At 41.7% G+C, this 16,772-nt stretch overlaps 1 protein-coding gene across 6 annotated transcripts in view; it reads right to left on the bottom strand.

The window, feature by feature from the left end:
* The window catches only part of SRBD1 (S1 RNA binding domain 1), a 134,047-nt gene that overhangs the window by 99,696 nt on the left and 17,579 nt on the right, over positions 1 to 16,772 (bottom strand). For all 6 annotated transcript variants that reach the window (XM_030499711.1, XM_030499708.1, XM_030499713.1 and 3 more), the window contains 2 exons: positions 13,494 to 13,597; positions 1,733 to 1,840 (listed from right to left, as the gene is read on the bottom strand). In XM_030499711.1, the coding sequence (XP_030355571.1) occupies positions 1,733 to 1,840; positions 13,494 to 13,597 (212 nt within the window). The remainder of the gene's footprint in view (positions 1 to 1,732; positions 1,841 to 13,493; positions 13,598 to 16,772) is intronic.

Below are 16,772 nucleotides of genomic sequence, written 5' to 3'. Positions count from 1 at the left end.
AAATTTCAGTACACTCTTGGAAACTTTCTGTTCCAACATTTAATGATAATAAAAAGAAAGCAAGAACAGTGGGGGGTGGGTTGGAAATATTAATGCTAAAGGAGGTATTGAATACTTTAGCAGCCCTTTGCAAGAGTCCTAAAAATCAGTTTTTGGTGTAGGTGGAAAGAGAATAAAAGAGGGATAAGGGTTAAGCGGTCAAGGACCAGGAATACTACTGGCAGGTGTTTGCATTCCTCTCTACAGGAGACATTTCAGCTTTTCCTGACCAGACATCACTAATCTTGCAAAATTATCATAAAGAGTAAAACACAAGCACAGGTCCCCTCAGGAACAGGCAGCAAAATTTGTATTCTTTGCATTTATGCCTTGTGAGCTGCATCTAGGAAGCAGCAGGGAAGAAAGCTTTTTTTTATTGTGATTAAGAGAACAGAAAAGCCTTTGGCAACCTACTGCTGCAGCACCTTCACAGTGTAATACACAACACACAGGCTACAACAGTCCTCTGGTAGGAATCACAAAGTAAAAACATAATAGAAGAGCCTTGAAGAACCCTCATATCACTTTGCTTATTTATGATAAAACCAAGCCCTACTAAAAAGTAAGCAGCTTTAATTTAGAAGAGCTTGATTATGGAGAAGGCTAGGAATAAAAACTACTTTCACACTCATGCGTGAGAAGCCAACAGTTAGATTCACCATCATGAAATGTCCGTTACTTTGGCCAAACAATAGTTACAGTGCCTCCCCTAAAGTAGCTATATGTACTGTGCTCACACACAAAAAAGAAAGTGAACTCAGCACTTCCAAAAAATCTGTGAAATTCACAGTAGCAAAGACAGGCTTCCTAATCAAAAGAGTTGAAGCAATCTTGGTTGCAAAGTAATGAACAAACACAACATAGTGCAGTAAAGAAACCCAAGAGCCATTAGAATACCTTCAAGGGAAGAATCGCATTATCAGTGCTGTTAGCCATGAAAAGATAATGCTTTCAGAATGTAGACTTTTGGACATATTAAATCAATTCAACTATGTGGTAAACTCCTATACTACACCGTGAAAATATCCTATTTAATTAACGTGACTTTGACACTAAGTTTTCAATTTCCTTTGAGTTAAGAACAGTATTACAGATCTTGAAAGTGACACTTTGTCTGATGACATCATTACTACAGTATCACCAGAAATAAGTTTACTGACTTCTCTAGAGCCATCACAATACCCACAAAATATTATCAGGCTAACACTATTACTAATTTGTTCACCACAAAGTGCAGATGACAAACATGAGGGACACTTCCAACCACAACAATTACTTTGCTGATTTCTTTCAGACAGGTAAAAGAAAAGTGAGAACAATGTCACTGACAGTTCTACTGCTGTGACACAAAGAGATGCTGGGAAAAATCAGTGGCATAATGGTTTATGCTAACATAAGGATAAAGATACAACTATCATAGTAAGGTAGAGCTAAACTGTACTTTATTAGATAAATCTACAAGCAACAAATATGTAAACATGTAAAATGTCTTCTCAGAAAGATCATTTCTCAACTGTAGCCTAAACTGGATAGGGTCACAATTACATCTACAGAAGCAAGACTACACAGTTCATTTTTCTGTAAGCTCAGAGGATTAAAAACATGCTGACATTTTCAAATGGATAAAATAAAAATTGAGGAGGGAATTATTAAGAAATTGGTAGTATGAAAACACACATTTACTCCGGCTTACCTGAATTCTCTGCAGAGCAGAGGATATATAAGGCGTTTATACGCATCCTCTACTGAATTCCGTAGTATTCTCATTAAGTCTGGTTTTAAAAATTGTTTTGGTCTCCATCTACAAAAGATGAGGAAAAAAAAAAAAAAAATTTCAAGAACATATGCAGAAACTCAGATAAAAAGAGAATTCTCAAAAAAAGAAAAAAGAAAAAAGACTTCTATATTAGTGTAATGTTCTATAAACTATAGAATTACTAAAATAATTAAGCAATGAAATCATAGCTTCAAATATGAATGGAATGAGAAATTGAAAATGGTTCTACTGTCAGACAAGGGACAAGGCCTATCTTTTCTCTATTTTATTAGGTATTAGAATGTAATCGTATTTTCTGTTTTAAAGAAAATATAAAAAAAATTTACTTTTCACTTAGAGAAGTCAAAGCTTATCACAACTGAAGAACTTGGTTCCATATTATCATTAGGGTTGCATTATTTCCAATACACAAAAAAATGACTACACATCCTTTGTGAAAGGATGCATCCTTTGCAGAGCTACTGATGTAAAGCAACTGTGTCCAGATAGAAATAAGAGCTAAACTAACATCAATTAATGAAAGCCAACTTAAATTTCATTTGGAATGCTTTAAGTATTTCCATTCAAACTCAAAATGAAATCTATCAATTTTTCAGTAGTCCTTAAAGAACAAAACCCAAACAATTTGCAAACAATTTTTCTCTTTTACCTGTTGCTGATACATTTAAAGTGTAAATACTATTATAGAAGAAGGGAAAATGAAATAAATGATACCAAACAAACACAAGATTATTTCCCTATTTTTTCTAAGCCAAACTCTTTGGAGCACTGCTTTTTCTAAGACTGTGCACAGTGGTCATATCTGTAATGACAATTACTTCAGATTTTGTCCTAAAGTACACCCCAGTTTCAAAGCTCCCCAGAATATAGATCCTAAATATTTATTCCAATAATCTTTTTGGTTTGGGCAATATTACTGGAGGGGGGAAGGAAGTCCTTGAACAAGCACAACTGACTCACTGATATTGTCCACCCAATGAGAAGGCGGAAAGATTGAGGAGATGCAGCCAGATACATTATACTCAAACAGAAGTAAAGACTATGAACATTTTCTACTAGTTCACCTAGTTTTTATTTCTTTTTAAAATATTGCTAACATTCAGTCTTTTCTTCATTTAGTGTTTTGGTGTTTTTTTTTTGGTTCCCTAACTGAAAATTGGCGAGATACATATTCTTTAATATTTCTGGGTAAGTTTTCTAAGTGTCGTGGTTTGAGCCCAGCCGGTAACTCAGAACCACACAGCCGCTCGCTCACTCCCCCCCCCCCCCTTCTTCCTCCCCCCGCTCCTGGAGGGATGGGGAGGAGAATGGGAAGAATGCAACTCCCACGGGTTGAGATAAGAGCAGTCCCGCAACTAAGGTATAACACAAAACCACTACTGCTACCACCAATGATAATAACGATTAGTGAAATAACAAGGGGAGAGGATACAATTGCTCACCACCCGCCGACCGATACCCAGCCCGACCCGAGCAGTGATCTGGGCCTTCCAGGTAACTCCCCCCGGTTTATATACTGGGCATGACGTGCTGTGGTATGGAATACCCCTTTGGCTAGTTTGGGTCAGGTGTCCTGTCTCTGCTTCCTCCCGGCTTCCCCTCCTCCCTGGCAAAGCATGAGACTGAGAAAGTCCTTGGTTGGAATAAACATTACTTAGCAACAACTAAAAACATCGGTGTTATCAGCGTTGTTCCCAGGCTGAAAGTTAAAAAACACAGCACTGCACCAGCTACTAAGCAGGAGAAAAATGACTGCTATAGCTGAACCCAGGACAGTATCCACTCCTTATTCCATACCATTCACGTCATGCTCAGATCCCACATCTCTCAGCACACCATCACCCCTGTCCCATATATACACATATATATACACCCACACCCACACACAGAGAAAGATATCGTTCCCTAGTCCATGGACCAATCCCTGTAAAATTGCTGAACTCATCCAGTCCATGATGTCAGGCTCCATCTCTTGTAATAGTCTTTCAGGGCAGGAGGGACGGTACATAGTGTTGGGTTGTTGCCTGCTGATGATACCGCCAAACTCATCTGGTCACTGCTGAGCTCGTCTGGTTTCCTCAAAATTCATTCTTTGTTGAGGTGATGATCGGAGGGAAGTCAGGGTCAATGGCTGGTGACCTGAAGATATCTAGCTGGTGGGCTATAAAAGTGTTATAGAGCAGGCAACAGCGTACAATTGAGTTCATTGGCTGTTTTCCCCCAAAATCAAATCCACTTGAGGTACACATCGGACTTCCCCATCTTCCCGCATTACCCACCAAGTATATCCAGGTCCCTGAGCAAAAGCAACCCCACGAGTGGGTTTGCCTTTACCTGAAGCAGGAATAACCCAGACTGTCTTCCCCAACAAATTCTTTATGTGCACCACAGGAACTTTATCCCCCTCTACAGTATGTAAAAGTTCTGATTGGGCTGGGCCAGCCCTGTTGGCAGATCCCCTACTGTTAACCAAACAGGTGGCTTTTGGTAAATGTGTATCCCAGTGTTTGAAAGTCCCACCACCCATTGCTCTCAGTGTAGTTTTTAACAGCCCATTGTACCGTTCGATTTTCCCAGAGGCTGGTGCATGGTAGGGGATGTGGTATACCCACTCAATGCCATGCTCTTTGGCCCAAGTGTCTATGAGGTTGTTCCGGAAATGAGTCCCATTGTCTGACTCAATTCTCTCTGGGGTGCCGTGTCGCCACAAGACTTGTTTCTCAAGGCCCAGGATAGTGTTCCGGGCAGTGGCATGGGACACAGCGTATGTTTCCAGCCAGCCGGTGGTTGCTTCCACCATGGTAAGCACATAGCGCTTGCCCTGGCGGGTTGGTGGGAGTGTGATATAGTCAATCTGCCAGGCCTCCCCATATTTGTACTTCAGCCATCGTCCTCCATACCAGAGAGGCTTTAACCGCTTGGCTTGCTTAATTGCAGCACATGTTTCACATTCGTGAATAACCTGGGCAATAGTGTCCATCGTTAAGTCCACCCCTCGATCACGAGCCCATCTATATGTTGCATCTCTGCCTTGATGGCCTGAGGTGTCATGGGCCCACCGGGCTAAAAATAATTCACCCTTATGTTGCCAATCCAAGTCCATCTGAGCCACTTTAATCTTAGCAGCTTTATCCACTTGCTGGTTATTCTGGTGTTCCTCAGTGGCCCGACTCTTGGGTACATGAGCATCTACGTGGCGTACCTTCACCACCAGGTTCTGCACCCGAGCAGCGATATCTTGCCACAATGCAGCAGCCCAGATGGGTTTACTTCTGCGTTGCCAGTTGCTCTGCTTCCATTGCTGCAACCACCCCCACAGGGCATTTGCCACCATCCATGAGTCAGTATAGAGATAAAGTACTGGCCATTTTTCTCGTTTAGCAATGTCCAAGGCCAGCTGGATGGCTTTCACCTCTGCAAATTGACTCGATTCACCCTCTCCCTCAGCAGTTTCTGCAACTTGTCGCAGGGGACTCCACACAGCTGCCTTCCATCTCCGATGCTTTCCCACAATACGGCAGGACCCATCAGTAAACAAGGCATATTGCTTTTCACTCTCTGACAGTTCATTATATGGTGGGGCCTCTTCAGCACGCGTCACCTCCTCTTCTGGTGACATCCCAAAATCTTTGCCCTCTGGCCAGTCCATGATGACTTCTAGAATTCCTGGACGACTGGGATTTCCTATTCGAGCTCGTTGTGTAATTAGTGCGGCCCACTTACTCCATGTAGCATCAGTTGCATGATGTGTAGAGGAGACCCTGCCTTTGAACATCCAGCCCAGCACAGGCAACCGGGGTGCCAGGAGGAGCTGCGCTTCAGTTCCAATCACTTCTGAGGCAGCTCGAACCCCTTCATAGGCTGCCAGTATCTCTTTTTCGGTGGGAGTGTAGCTGGCCTCGGATCCTTTATATCCCCGACTCCAAAAGCCGAGGGGTCGACCTCGAGTCTCCCCTGGAGCTTTCTGCCAGAGGCTCCAGGTAGGACCATTCTCCCCAGCTGCGGTATAGAGCACATTTTTCACATCTGGCCCGGCCCGGACTGGTCCAAGGGCTACTGCATGAACTATTTCTCATTTAATTTGTTCAAAGGCTTGTTGTTGCTCAGGGCCCCATTTGAAATCATTCTTCTTCCGGGTCACGTGGTAGAGAGGGCTTACAATCAGACTGTAATTTGGGATGTGCATTCTCCAGAACCCCACAACACCTAAGAAAGCTTGTGTTTCTTTCTTGTTAGTTGGTGGAGACATTGCTGTTATCTTGTTGATCACGTCTGTGGGGATCTGGCGGCGTCCATCTTGCCATTTTATTCCCAAAAATTGAATCTCCTGTGCAGGTCCCTTGACCTTATTCCGTTTTATGGCAAAACCGGCCTTCAGCAGGATTTGGATTATTTTCCTCCCTTTCTCAAAAACTTCTTCCGCTGTATCACCCCACACGATGATGTCATCAATGTATTGCAGGTGTTCTGGAGCTTGCCCCTGTTCCAGTGCAGTCTGGATCAATCCATGGCAGATGGTAGGGCTGTGTTTCCACCCCTGGGGCAGTCGGTTCCAAGTGTACTGGACGCCCCTCCAAGTGAAAGCAAACTGTGGCCTGCATTCTGCTGCCAAAGGGATTGAGAAAAATGCATTGGCAATGTCAATTGTGGCATACCACTTGGCTGCCTTTGACTCCAGTTCATACTGAAGTTCTAACATGTCCGGTACGGCAGCACTCAATGGTGGTGTGACTTCGTTCAGGCCACGATAGTCTACTGTTAATCTCCACTCTCCATTAGACTTTTGCACTGGCCATATGGGGCTATTAAAGGGTGAGCGGGTCCTGCTGATCACTCCTTGGCTCTCCAGTCTGCGGATCAGCTTATGGATGGGAATCAAGGAGTCTCGGTTGGTGCGATATTGCCGCCGGTGCACTGTTGTGGTCGCAATTGGCACTTGTTGTTCTTCGACCTTCAGCAACCCCACAACAGAAGGATCCTCTGAGAGACCGGGTAAGGTGGACAGCTGCTTAATTTCCTCTGTCTCCAAGGCAGCGATACCAAAAGCCCATCTATACCCTTTTGGCTCTTTGAAATACCCTCTCCTGAGATAGTCTATGCCAAGGATGCATGGAGCCCCTGGACCAGTTACAATGGGGTGCTTTTGCCACTTCCTCCCAGTCAGGCTGATTTCAGCTTCCAGCATAGTTAACGCTTGGGATCCTCCTGTCACTCCAGAAATAGAAATGGGTTTCACCCCTTGATACCTTGATGGCATCAGAGTACACTGTGCACCGGTATCTACTAGAGCCTTATACTTCTGTGGGACTGATGTGCCAGGCCATCTGATCCACACAGTCCAGTAAACCCGATTATCCCTCTCCTCCACCTGGCTGGAGGCAGGGCCCCTCTAACAGTGATCACAAAATTCTCCAATTCTGTCTTGTAGAAAGGGATTAGTATTCCTTATCACAGGAGCTGGAGTAAAATCAGCTCTTTCACTCCATCTGGGAAACTGCTCGCCAGAGACTGGAGCAGCAGCTTTCCTGGGAGGATCATCCTTGACCATTGTTCTCCTCTTCAGTTCACGCACCCGTTGCTCCAGAGCTGAAGTAGGTTTTCCATCCCACTTTCTCATGTCTTCTCCATGATCCCGCAGGTAAAACCATAGGGTGGCCCGTGGCGTGTACCTCCTATATTTTCTTTCTCGAGCAGTAGGGCGCCTTCTGTTGATAGCTGAGACATGGGTTGGTACGCGTGGAGAGCTGGATAGATCGGATAAATCGTCTCTCAATTGTTTGAACTCCTGGGACAGTTTTTCCACAGCTGAAATGATGGAAGGGGTGAGATTGTCTTCGAACTCTCGGAGTTGACGAATCAGGAAATCCACTGTTGGTGATACTCCGTCATTCCAGGTCATTGATGCCAATGTGTGGGCATATGATGATGGCGCACTCCGTGTAAGTTTCCGCCACATGGGTCGTGTACATTCGACTTCATCTGGGTCTACGGATGTGTTCCTGGAATCCGGCCTACGATAGATCATCTCTATAATGGCTGATTCCCTCAGGGACTGGATGCCTTTCTCTATCGTGGTCCAGTTGGCTGAGCGATTCGTAATATCGTCTTTGTAGGGAAACCTTTCCTTCACAGCTGCCAGGAGCCGCCTCCAAAGACTGAGGGCTCGCTTCTCTCTTGCAATCGCTTTGTCAATTCCTCCTTCCCTAGCAAGTGATCCCAGCTGCTTGGCTTCCCTACCTTCTAGTTCATGACCGTCGGCCCCATTGTCCCAGCACCGGAGCAACCAGGTGACAATGTGCTCCCCTGGAAGACGGGTGAAATCTTTTCGCATATTCCGTAGTTCGGTTGAGGTCCGGGGTCGAGAAGTGACCTCTTCTTCTTCTTCCTCTTCCTCTGACCCACGTAGTAGTAACTCTTGTTCAGGTGCTGTTGCATATAGTAATGGCACTGGGTCTTCATCTTTCTTCGCTTCGCGGGTTGCTCTTTGTGCCTTTCGTCTGCTTTTGCTTACAGGGGCAACAGACATTGTCACAAACTGGACATTTGGTTTAGCTGCAGTGTTTGTCACTGTGGTTGGAGTGGCTGCAGTGTCTGCCACTAGGATTGGAGTGGTTGCAATGTCTATTGCTGGGGTTGGTGCAGCTGTTGTGCTTGGGAGTTGAGTAACACCAACAGCTGCATTATCTGTTGCTGTCGGGGTTTGAGTAGCTACTGTGCTTGTCACTGGGGTTGGTGTAGCTGCAGTGCTTGGAGTAGCCGTATTGTCTGTTGCTGTCGGGGTTTGAGTAGCTGTTGTGCTTGTCACTGGGGTTGGTGTAACTGCTGTATTTGAAGTTGGAGTAGTTGCGTTGTCTGTTGTGGTCAGGGTTTGAGTAGCTGTTGTGCTTGTCACTGGGGTTGATGTAGCTGCTGTACTTGGAGTAGCTGTGTTGACTGTTGTGGTCAGGGTCTGAGTAGCTGCTGTGCTTGTAGTTGGCATAGCTGCGTTGTCTGTTGCTTTGCCATCAGATCCAGAGACATTTTTTTCCCTTTGAAGGTGCTGGATAGTGTTGAGCAGGGCTCTGTAGGCATAGGCCAAGCCCCAGCACGTTGCCAAAATTTGTCCCTCTCTGGTATAACCAGGACGACAGCACACCTCGTTTAAGTGTTTTACTAGTTTTTCCGGATGTTGCACTTGTTCAGTGGTGAAGTTCCAAAGCACTGGAGGGGCCCACTGGCCTAGGTACTTGCTCATACTATCCCACACACCCTGCCACTCATAACTGTCCAGCCTCAGGGAAAATCTCCTGGTGGTCCTCCTATATCGTCGTCTAACCCTAGACCAGATTCGAACCTGATACTGCTGAATTTTTGACATTAAACGAAATAGGATGTTCCTACGATGGGATGGCCGTGGGTAAAACACACTCCGTATGTTTGCCAACATGCTGATCCCCAGCACAATCAGCAGGCATGTTTCAAGGGTACTCAAAGGCCATCTAAAACCTTCAGAACTCTCAATTGCTGTTGCAAATAGGCTGGTGGGGGAACGGGGGGGTGAAAGAGAATGCTTCCTTTGTAAGTTTACCCCCCGAGGAGAAAAAAAAAGATATGCAATTGCTAAAATATTTCATTATATACCTCCCAATGTATAGTGGTGATGGCCACGCTGGAAGCACAAACCAGACCAGTTTCATGATCAATGAGTCTATTGTATTACAAGTCATTACCATGAAGTACAGTGAAACAAGAACCTTAGCCCAGGCCCCCCAGCCGATAAACACTAAAACAGCAAATAGTGGCTGTAAGTAAGGTACAACATGCTGAAACTCTGAGATCAAGCGCAACACGTCTGAGAGCCAAATAATCACCATTGTGATGAGTAGTAACAATGAATGCTTATCACAAATATGATTAAACACACTCTGGTCAGATCTGTCGTTATCTCAACCTTTCGTGCCCCACGTTGGGCGCCAAAAAGAACTGTCGTGGTTTGAGCCCAGCCGGTAACTCAGAACCACACAGCCGCTCGCTCACTCCCCCCCCTCCCCCTTCTTCCTCCCCCCGCTCCCGGAGGGATGGGGAGGAGAATGGGAAGAATGCAACTCCCACGGGTTGAGATAAGAGCAGTCCCGCAACTAAGGTATAACACAAAACCACTACTGCTACCACCAATGATAATAACGATTAGTGAAATAACAAGGGGAGAGGATACAATTGCTCACCACCCGCCGACCGATACCCAGCCCGACCCGAGCAGTGATCTGGGCCTTCCGGGTAACTCCCCCGGTTTATATACTGGGCATGATGTGCTGTGGTATGGAATACCCCTTTGGCTAGTTTGGGTCAGGTGTCCTGTCTCTGCTTTCTCCCGGCTTCCCCTCCTCCCTGGCAAAGCATGAGACTGAGAAAGTCCTTGGTTGGAATAAACATTACTTAGCAACAACTAAAAACATCGGTGTTATCAGCGTTGTTCCCAGGCTGAAAGTTAAAAAACACAGCACTGCACCAGCTACTAAGCAGGAGAAAAATGACTGCTATAGCTGAACCCAGGACACTAAGTCTTTTGTTTTGGTTTTTTTTAAATGCAGCATGATAGAACTATGCCCATTTGATAATGTGTCCAGGTGCAGGCCCAAGCAAAAATAGGACTTTTTTACTTTTTACTTAGATTACTTGCACTCACTCAGAAATACTAAGAATCCTAAATTGCTCCTACCCAGACAGCTTTTCAGTTGTTTGAGGGGATCTACAGTTTCCTGAAACAGCTTTTCTAAGTGTCTGCGCATATAGCGGTCGAGAAATGTGTGATCGAGTCAGCACTGCTTTAATGCAGACAGACGTGGGAGCAGAATTAAGCTTAACATTTAGTTTTACAACATTCAGAGTTGCGAGAGCTTAGCCACATGACCTCATCACTTTGCGAAGAGTTTTTGCAAACAGTTCTATTCTGCTTATTTGTAACTAGAGACTCTTTCCATACCTATATAAAACTGGCAAAGGCTTTAAACCCTCTTATTGCCATCCAATGCTATCAACATGAAGTTTTTACAGGTGGCAAGTATGACCACACTCCCCCAGAAAGTATCCTCAGCACTAATAAGAATCAATTTGGAAACCTGGCAGCTGTTTCTCCCTCTCTTCCATCCATTAAAGCTAGTTAGCAAACCTTTCCTCTCTTAATAGGTTATCACAGCAGGTATTTTTATTACCTGCCTATATGTAAGTAAGAATTATTTAGGCAACATTCTATTATTCTATTGCCTGGAAACAAAAAGAAAAAAAAAATATTATCAAACACCAAACTTGATTTTCGAGGCTGCAATCCCGTTTTGGAACAAACTCTCACACCTTCCAAAGGAACATCTCCATGCTGTCTTTACATTCAAAGCCAGCTAACCAGCCCCCCTCCAGCTGTTTCTCACTGACCCTTTTTCCATGCCCCACTTCACAACCAAGTCTTTGGGACCAGTGCAGTTCTAGTGTTAATGGAGCTAGGCTCACTGTCAAACCACACAAATGCTGTTTTCTGGGGAAAAAATACAACCCATAGGGACAGGCATAAGGATATTCCTGCATTTTCAACACAAATGCCAATTTCGAGGAAATATAGATGCTTCCACAGGCCAATAAATATTCTGAACTTGCAAAGAAAATTCAGTAATCTTAGAGTGCATCTACATAGAGCTCAATGCAATTATGAAGAACTCTAGTCTTCCAAATCCACTTTCCACTGCAGGGGCATTTAATGCTAAAAAATTTGCTTCAGAAGAACACAAAGGTCTGCATATTTGCTACTTATTCAACAGGCAGCAGGTGATATTGTTTTGTGGCTAGAATATTGGCCAAACTCTGTAGCAAGGTGGCATTTCTGCTTCTGCAACTAATTTTGTGTGTGACCTTCAGTGAATTAGTTAATATCTTTGCAAAATTCTGAAATCCTTGCCTCAAACAAAAGTTCTTAAGCTTTTCACCAGTAAATCAGAAAATAATGCAAGTCCCATCCTTGGATAGTCACTTCCAAGCTTGCAGGGCAGAATACACATTTATTACTTGTCAGTTTGATAACACATTTGTCAGTCTAATGAGGAATATCATGGAATCTGTCCTAGATGTTAATGCACCAACATCTACTGAAGTCATTGCTTCAAAAGTTTTCTGAAGGTGGAGAAATTGTCCTTAAATAGTAAAATGCCATAAGCATATATAGCCTCATGAATGCTAAATATTAATTAGTAGCTCCATTTCCAAAGTCAATACTCTTTTTATCTCAGGATGACTCACAAAAGTGTAACCAACCAAAAATATCTCAATATACATCCCACTTTAATTTGTGTAGCAGTGACAAGCTGTTCCATTATCTGTGGCTCACAGTGCTTCCAAATTCTGTTGCAGATGCAGTAAAAGCAAGGCTGACAGATAGGTTCCGCCTACAAAATACACAGCTCAGGGGGAAAGGACAGAATATCTGTTACAGGTATTAAAACTAGAATGAAATGTAGGTGTGTTTATGAACCCTGATACTTTCCAGAAAAAAAAAAAAAGATAAAGTTACTATTGGTCCTAGATGATATCATGTTATCTAGCCAAACAATATTTTAACTCTTTCAGAGACTTCTATGCTGGAAGCAGAGCTTCTAAATTTCTACAGTGAAAAGGAATATTTTTACCACACCCCTTTTTTGGACTTTATGTGGAAGAAAAATATATGCTAAAGCAGTATCACAATATACAGTTTTATACATTAAACAAATGCATGTTTTCCTATCTCTTTTCCTCCTCTTGGTTATTCAATCTTAGGATGCAAAGGTAGGAGTTTCTAAGACATCCTCAGAACAATGTCCAATGTCCCAAACTATTGAGAAAGAGAAACCTGTCTTTTATATACACAAGGAAGATGCATAGTCTAAATCACACTAGCCTTCAGAGAACATTAAAGTACAGTTTCCAAGAAAAAGACTGACAGAGATACTGAACAAAACAACATATATTTAACCTAAATGTTTGCAAGAAACGCTCAGAATTATACAACACTAAACATTTCACTACAGACTCAGAAAAAGCAACTTGTAAGAGCAAATCAGTAAGAAATAAAAGAATTAAGCAAAATTTAGAACCCAGTTTTCTAACTTAACCAGAGATCAAAAGGCAAGTCAGAGAATCATGGATTCAACAGTGACATTCAGGTTTGTCTATTAAATCTAGTACTTCATTTAAAAGCATCCAATCCCTTACATTTGTGAAACCCAAAGTTGGTACTTTACTGATCCAACATCTGAGGTAGCCCTCTTTAATTATTGTAATCAGGCATATTAAGTTGTTTTTAGAAGTTAGAAGTATATTCTATTGGATTCTACAAATTCCTTTCAGTAGACAGTACTGGATGTGCTGCATATTACAATTTGAAAACATATTCACATTTCATCAGCCTTTGCATATTTTTTTTAAAAATTCAATTGCTTGAAGAACAGTGCCAGAACTCCCTAAATACAGCCAAAGGCATGATCTTTTCAGCATAATGCTACAGCAGTTGGAAATACAGGATAAGAATTATCCACTTGCTAATTTCATCTAATCTAATAAACATTCATTTAAATTGTTCTCTTAATATAAGGAGACATGAGGTGCATTTCAGTATGCAGCTGCCTATAGAGAAAAAAAATAAAAGATTTCTGTAAGAATATGTATCCATGCAGACCTTTCATTGACACACCACCAACAGAATTCATTCTTCACCCCGTCAGGAATGTTGACCTTCACTGTCAGGATCTTCAGATTTTCCCCTCGGTTAATGGCCAGAATCTGAGTGCAAACATAAATGGCAGAGACAGATGACACACAAAATATCCAAAAGATAAACTTATCAACATTTGTGTACACACTTGCTTGACATTCTGTAGCAAATCATGATGGTGGTACAGTAAATCAGTTCACAAAGTACTAGCATGTACAGATAACAGCCACATTTTAAACACAGATTAAATCATGCCATGGCATAACAAATCACACATTTTTCCTGGAGTCTGCAAGCTCAAGATCCAGTTTATCTTAAATGCAGTTATAATACAAGTCAGCATGAATTTAGTTGGTAGAATAATCTTGTATAATAACTTAAATTAAAACTCAAGAAATTGAGAGGTTTTTCCAATCAGACTGCAGATCAGAAAAGGAAAAAGTCCTATGCTTCAGGCCTAAAATTTCTTCCCAAAAATCAATCCAAATTTAAAATTAATTATGAATCAGAACTTGTGACATGAAGGTGATCAGCTTAATTTGAAAGAGGGTAAATTTAGTGTTATTCATGCTTAGTTCATAAATAGCAGAAAATATTGTAGGTACACTCTTTACATTAACAATTCAGCCTTAAATTATATGCACATATTTCTGGCAGAGTCTTGCGTACACAACTGCATATTGATGACTTAAAGCTAAATCTGGCTGCAAATGTCCTATCTGTATGCAGAGTTCGATTTTATATAGAAGTCTCTGGCTCCTCATTTAAAACCAGACCACAATACAAGCGGTGGATCCTGGATACTGGTGGGTATCTACCGGTCTAGTCTCACTATGAAAATGTTGAATTTTCACCTAAAGAAAACTCACTGGCCATGGGATTTTAGAAACAGAATAATAGCTAGAAGCAGCTACAAATAAAAGCCACACATTTTTAGATTTCATTTTCCCTTTTAAAATATTTTAAAGTACAAAAATATATTAGAAAAAAACAAAACAAAAACTGCTAGAAGTTGACATTCCTGTATGACTACACATGTTGCTCTATGTAGCAGGCCCTGAGCACTGTCACAACAGAGCATTCTGTGTCAATCATAAACTTTAATTCAATCACTAGCTAACTCAGACATGTCACATATGTTAAATACAATGGTTTAAAATGACTCCAGGACATAATACCAATTTATATTCCTCAGCCTTACTGTTCCTGTGACATACCAGGCCTGACATATCATTGAACAACAAAGCTAATAATAAAGATTGCATGTGAAATATTATAGCATCTGGTACCTTGACTGCCAAAGCAAATGTTTTCATGTAGAGATTAGAAAGACACATTTTAACAAATCAAATGCTTTCATGTTTATTCTGATTTTATTAAAAGAAAAAGTTAAATGTCAAGCTAAAATGAAACCAAAATGATGCTCATGACAGAGTGTATCTGATAGAACTACAATGTCATCATTCAGCACGCTATTAGTGGGATCAATATTTGCATCACATTTTGTTTCCTGGCACTCCGTCTGCAGAATGTGTCAGTCACCTGAACTTAAAGCAGCTGTACTGCACTCGCTAATATTATTTACATTTTTATTCTTAAACAAACTACCTACCTTGTTCTAAGTGACATGCATTCAGAGAAAAATTATCACCCAAGAAAGGCTTAATTAAGGAAGTAATTAGTCAATTTCTCCTTCTTAATAAAGGTCATTTTGTTTTGTTTTATTTTTAAGTAACAAGTTAAAATCTGGCTATTCTAGACACAAAGCAATCTTTCAGTTCTGGAAAAAGACTGTTTTTATGCAAGACTGGAAGGGATCCAGGGGAAGAGTTAATAAAAACAAAATACATTATTCAGAGAAAGCAAGAACAATAATTTGATCTAGTCACAAGATTCACCAAACCTTATTCTGTTTATCACAAAAAACCAACATACTTCATTCTGCACAGCTCTCTATGTTGCAAATTTACTTACACTCATTGAACAAGTTCTGTATATCTTGCCAAGGACTTTAATTTCCAATTCCTTTTTAAGTATAAGATTGAAAATAGAGCACTTGCCTCAAACATTACACTTTATTCATGAATTCTTTTCCTCCCACCAATTCATTCAACTCCAAATAGAGGAAAGCAACCCCAAGGCATACACAAACACTGAACTGTTTAAAATTAGTCAAAAATTCAAATAAACTCTTGAAAGATTTTTTCCTTAGTTATGACAGCGTTGGTATAGCTACCCAACTACATCCTAAGACACTTCAGTCAGGTTCTCTTTGCTGCCAAAGGAAGGAACTGTGGCTGAACCTCCCAACAGCAAAATGTTCCAGCTAGAAATACCCACAGGTATCCAATTATGTCAGAATCTGGAGTCAGGCTTTTTAAACAAATAAGGTTTTTTCCCTTGTTTCAGGTTCAGTATTTTAACTTTTTCATTCAAACAACCCTAACTCCACACCAGTCCTGATTATTTCATGGCACGTCTCAATACATAAAATGAACAATAGCACAGAAAATAAGCCAGAACTACAGCATGTGCAATGGCAGCTGCAGAACCACAGAACCAACTTACTATGCAGCTTACTGCACACCAGTTTACCTCATTGTAATATACACAGCAAGGCACGCTCATGGCTACAAATGCTTTGGTTATAAACACACAGCTTATACCCTTACAGGTAACTTGCTAGTCTACTGCACATCCCCTTTACTTACACATAAGCTAGAGCAGAGTTAGGGTTGTACACAGACCTTTAAGATGACTAGCACTTCCATATTCAGACAAGCACCAGTTTCACTACAGTATTTTAAGTAATCCTTCACTTGCCACTTTGCAATGAGGTGATTTAAAGCTGACTTGTACTTTTGCCTCTAGCAATGACAACACTTATCTGTATGCAGTCACAAAAAGAGACGAGGTGGTCTTCAAAACAGTGAATTTTGCAAGAGTTAAACACAGCTATTTAACCTGCATTTCTGGTGGATTAGCAAGTTTTATAAATCCCTCAGTTTCGGGTTTATCATCCTCACACCATCATCCCAGGAAACCTATGTACACCCAATAATTGTTGCATCTCTCAGTATTCACCACTCGGCGCAGGAAAAACTAAACAGTCTTTGACAGCTAAAGTATTCATTCAACAGTAAAGCACCCAAACAAAAAAATCCATACAGCACAACACTTAATCTCCTGATGAATCTCAAATCTTTGTCATATGTCACCACAGTAGTCTTAGATTGCTCTATA

The sequence above is a fragment of the Strigops habroptila genome, chromosome 10 (assembly GCF_004027225.2).
Source record: "Strigops habroptila isolate Jane chromosome 10, bStrHab1.2.pri, whole genome shotgun sequence".
Taxonomy (NCBI): Eukaryota; Metazoa; Chordata; class Aves; order Psittaciformes; family Psittacidae; genus Strigops; species Strigops habroptila.
Note: the sequence above shows the minus strand (reverse complement) of the source record. Positions and strands in the feature narration are given on the sequence as shown.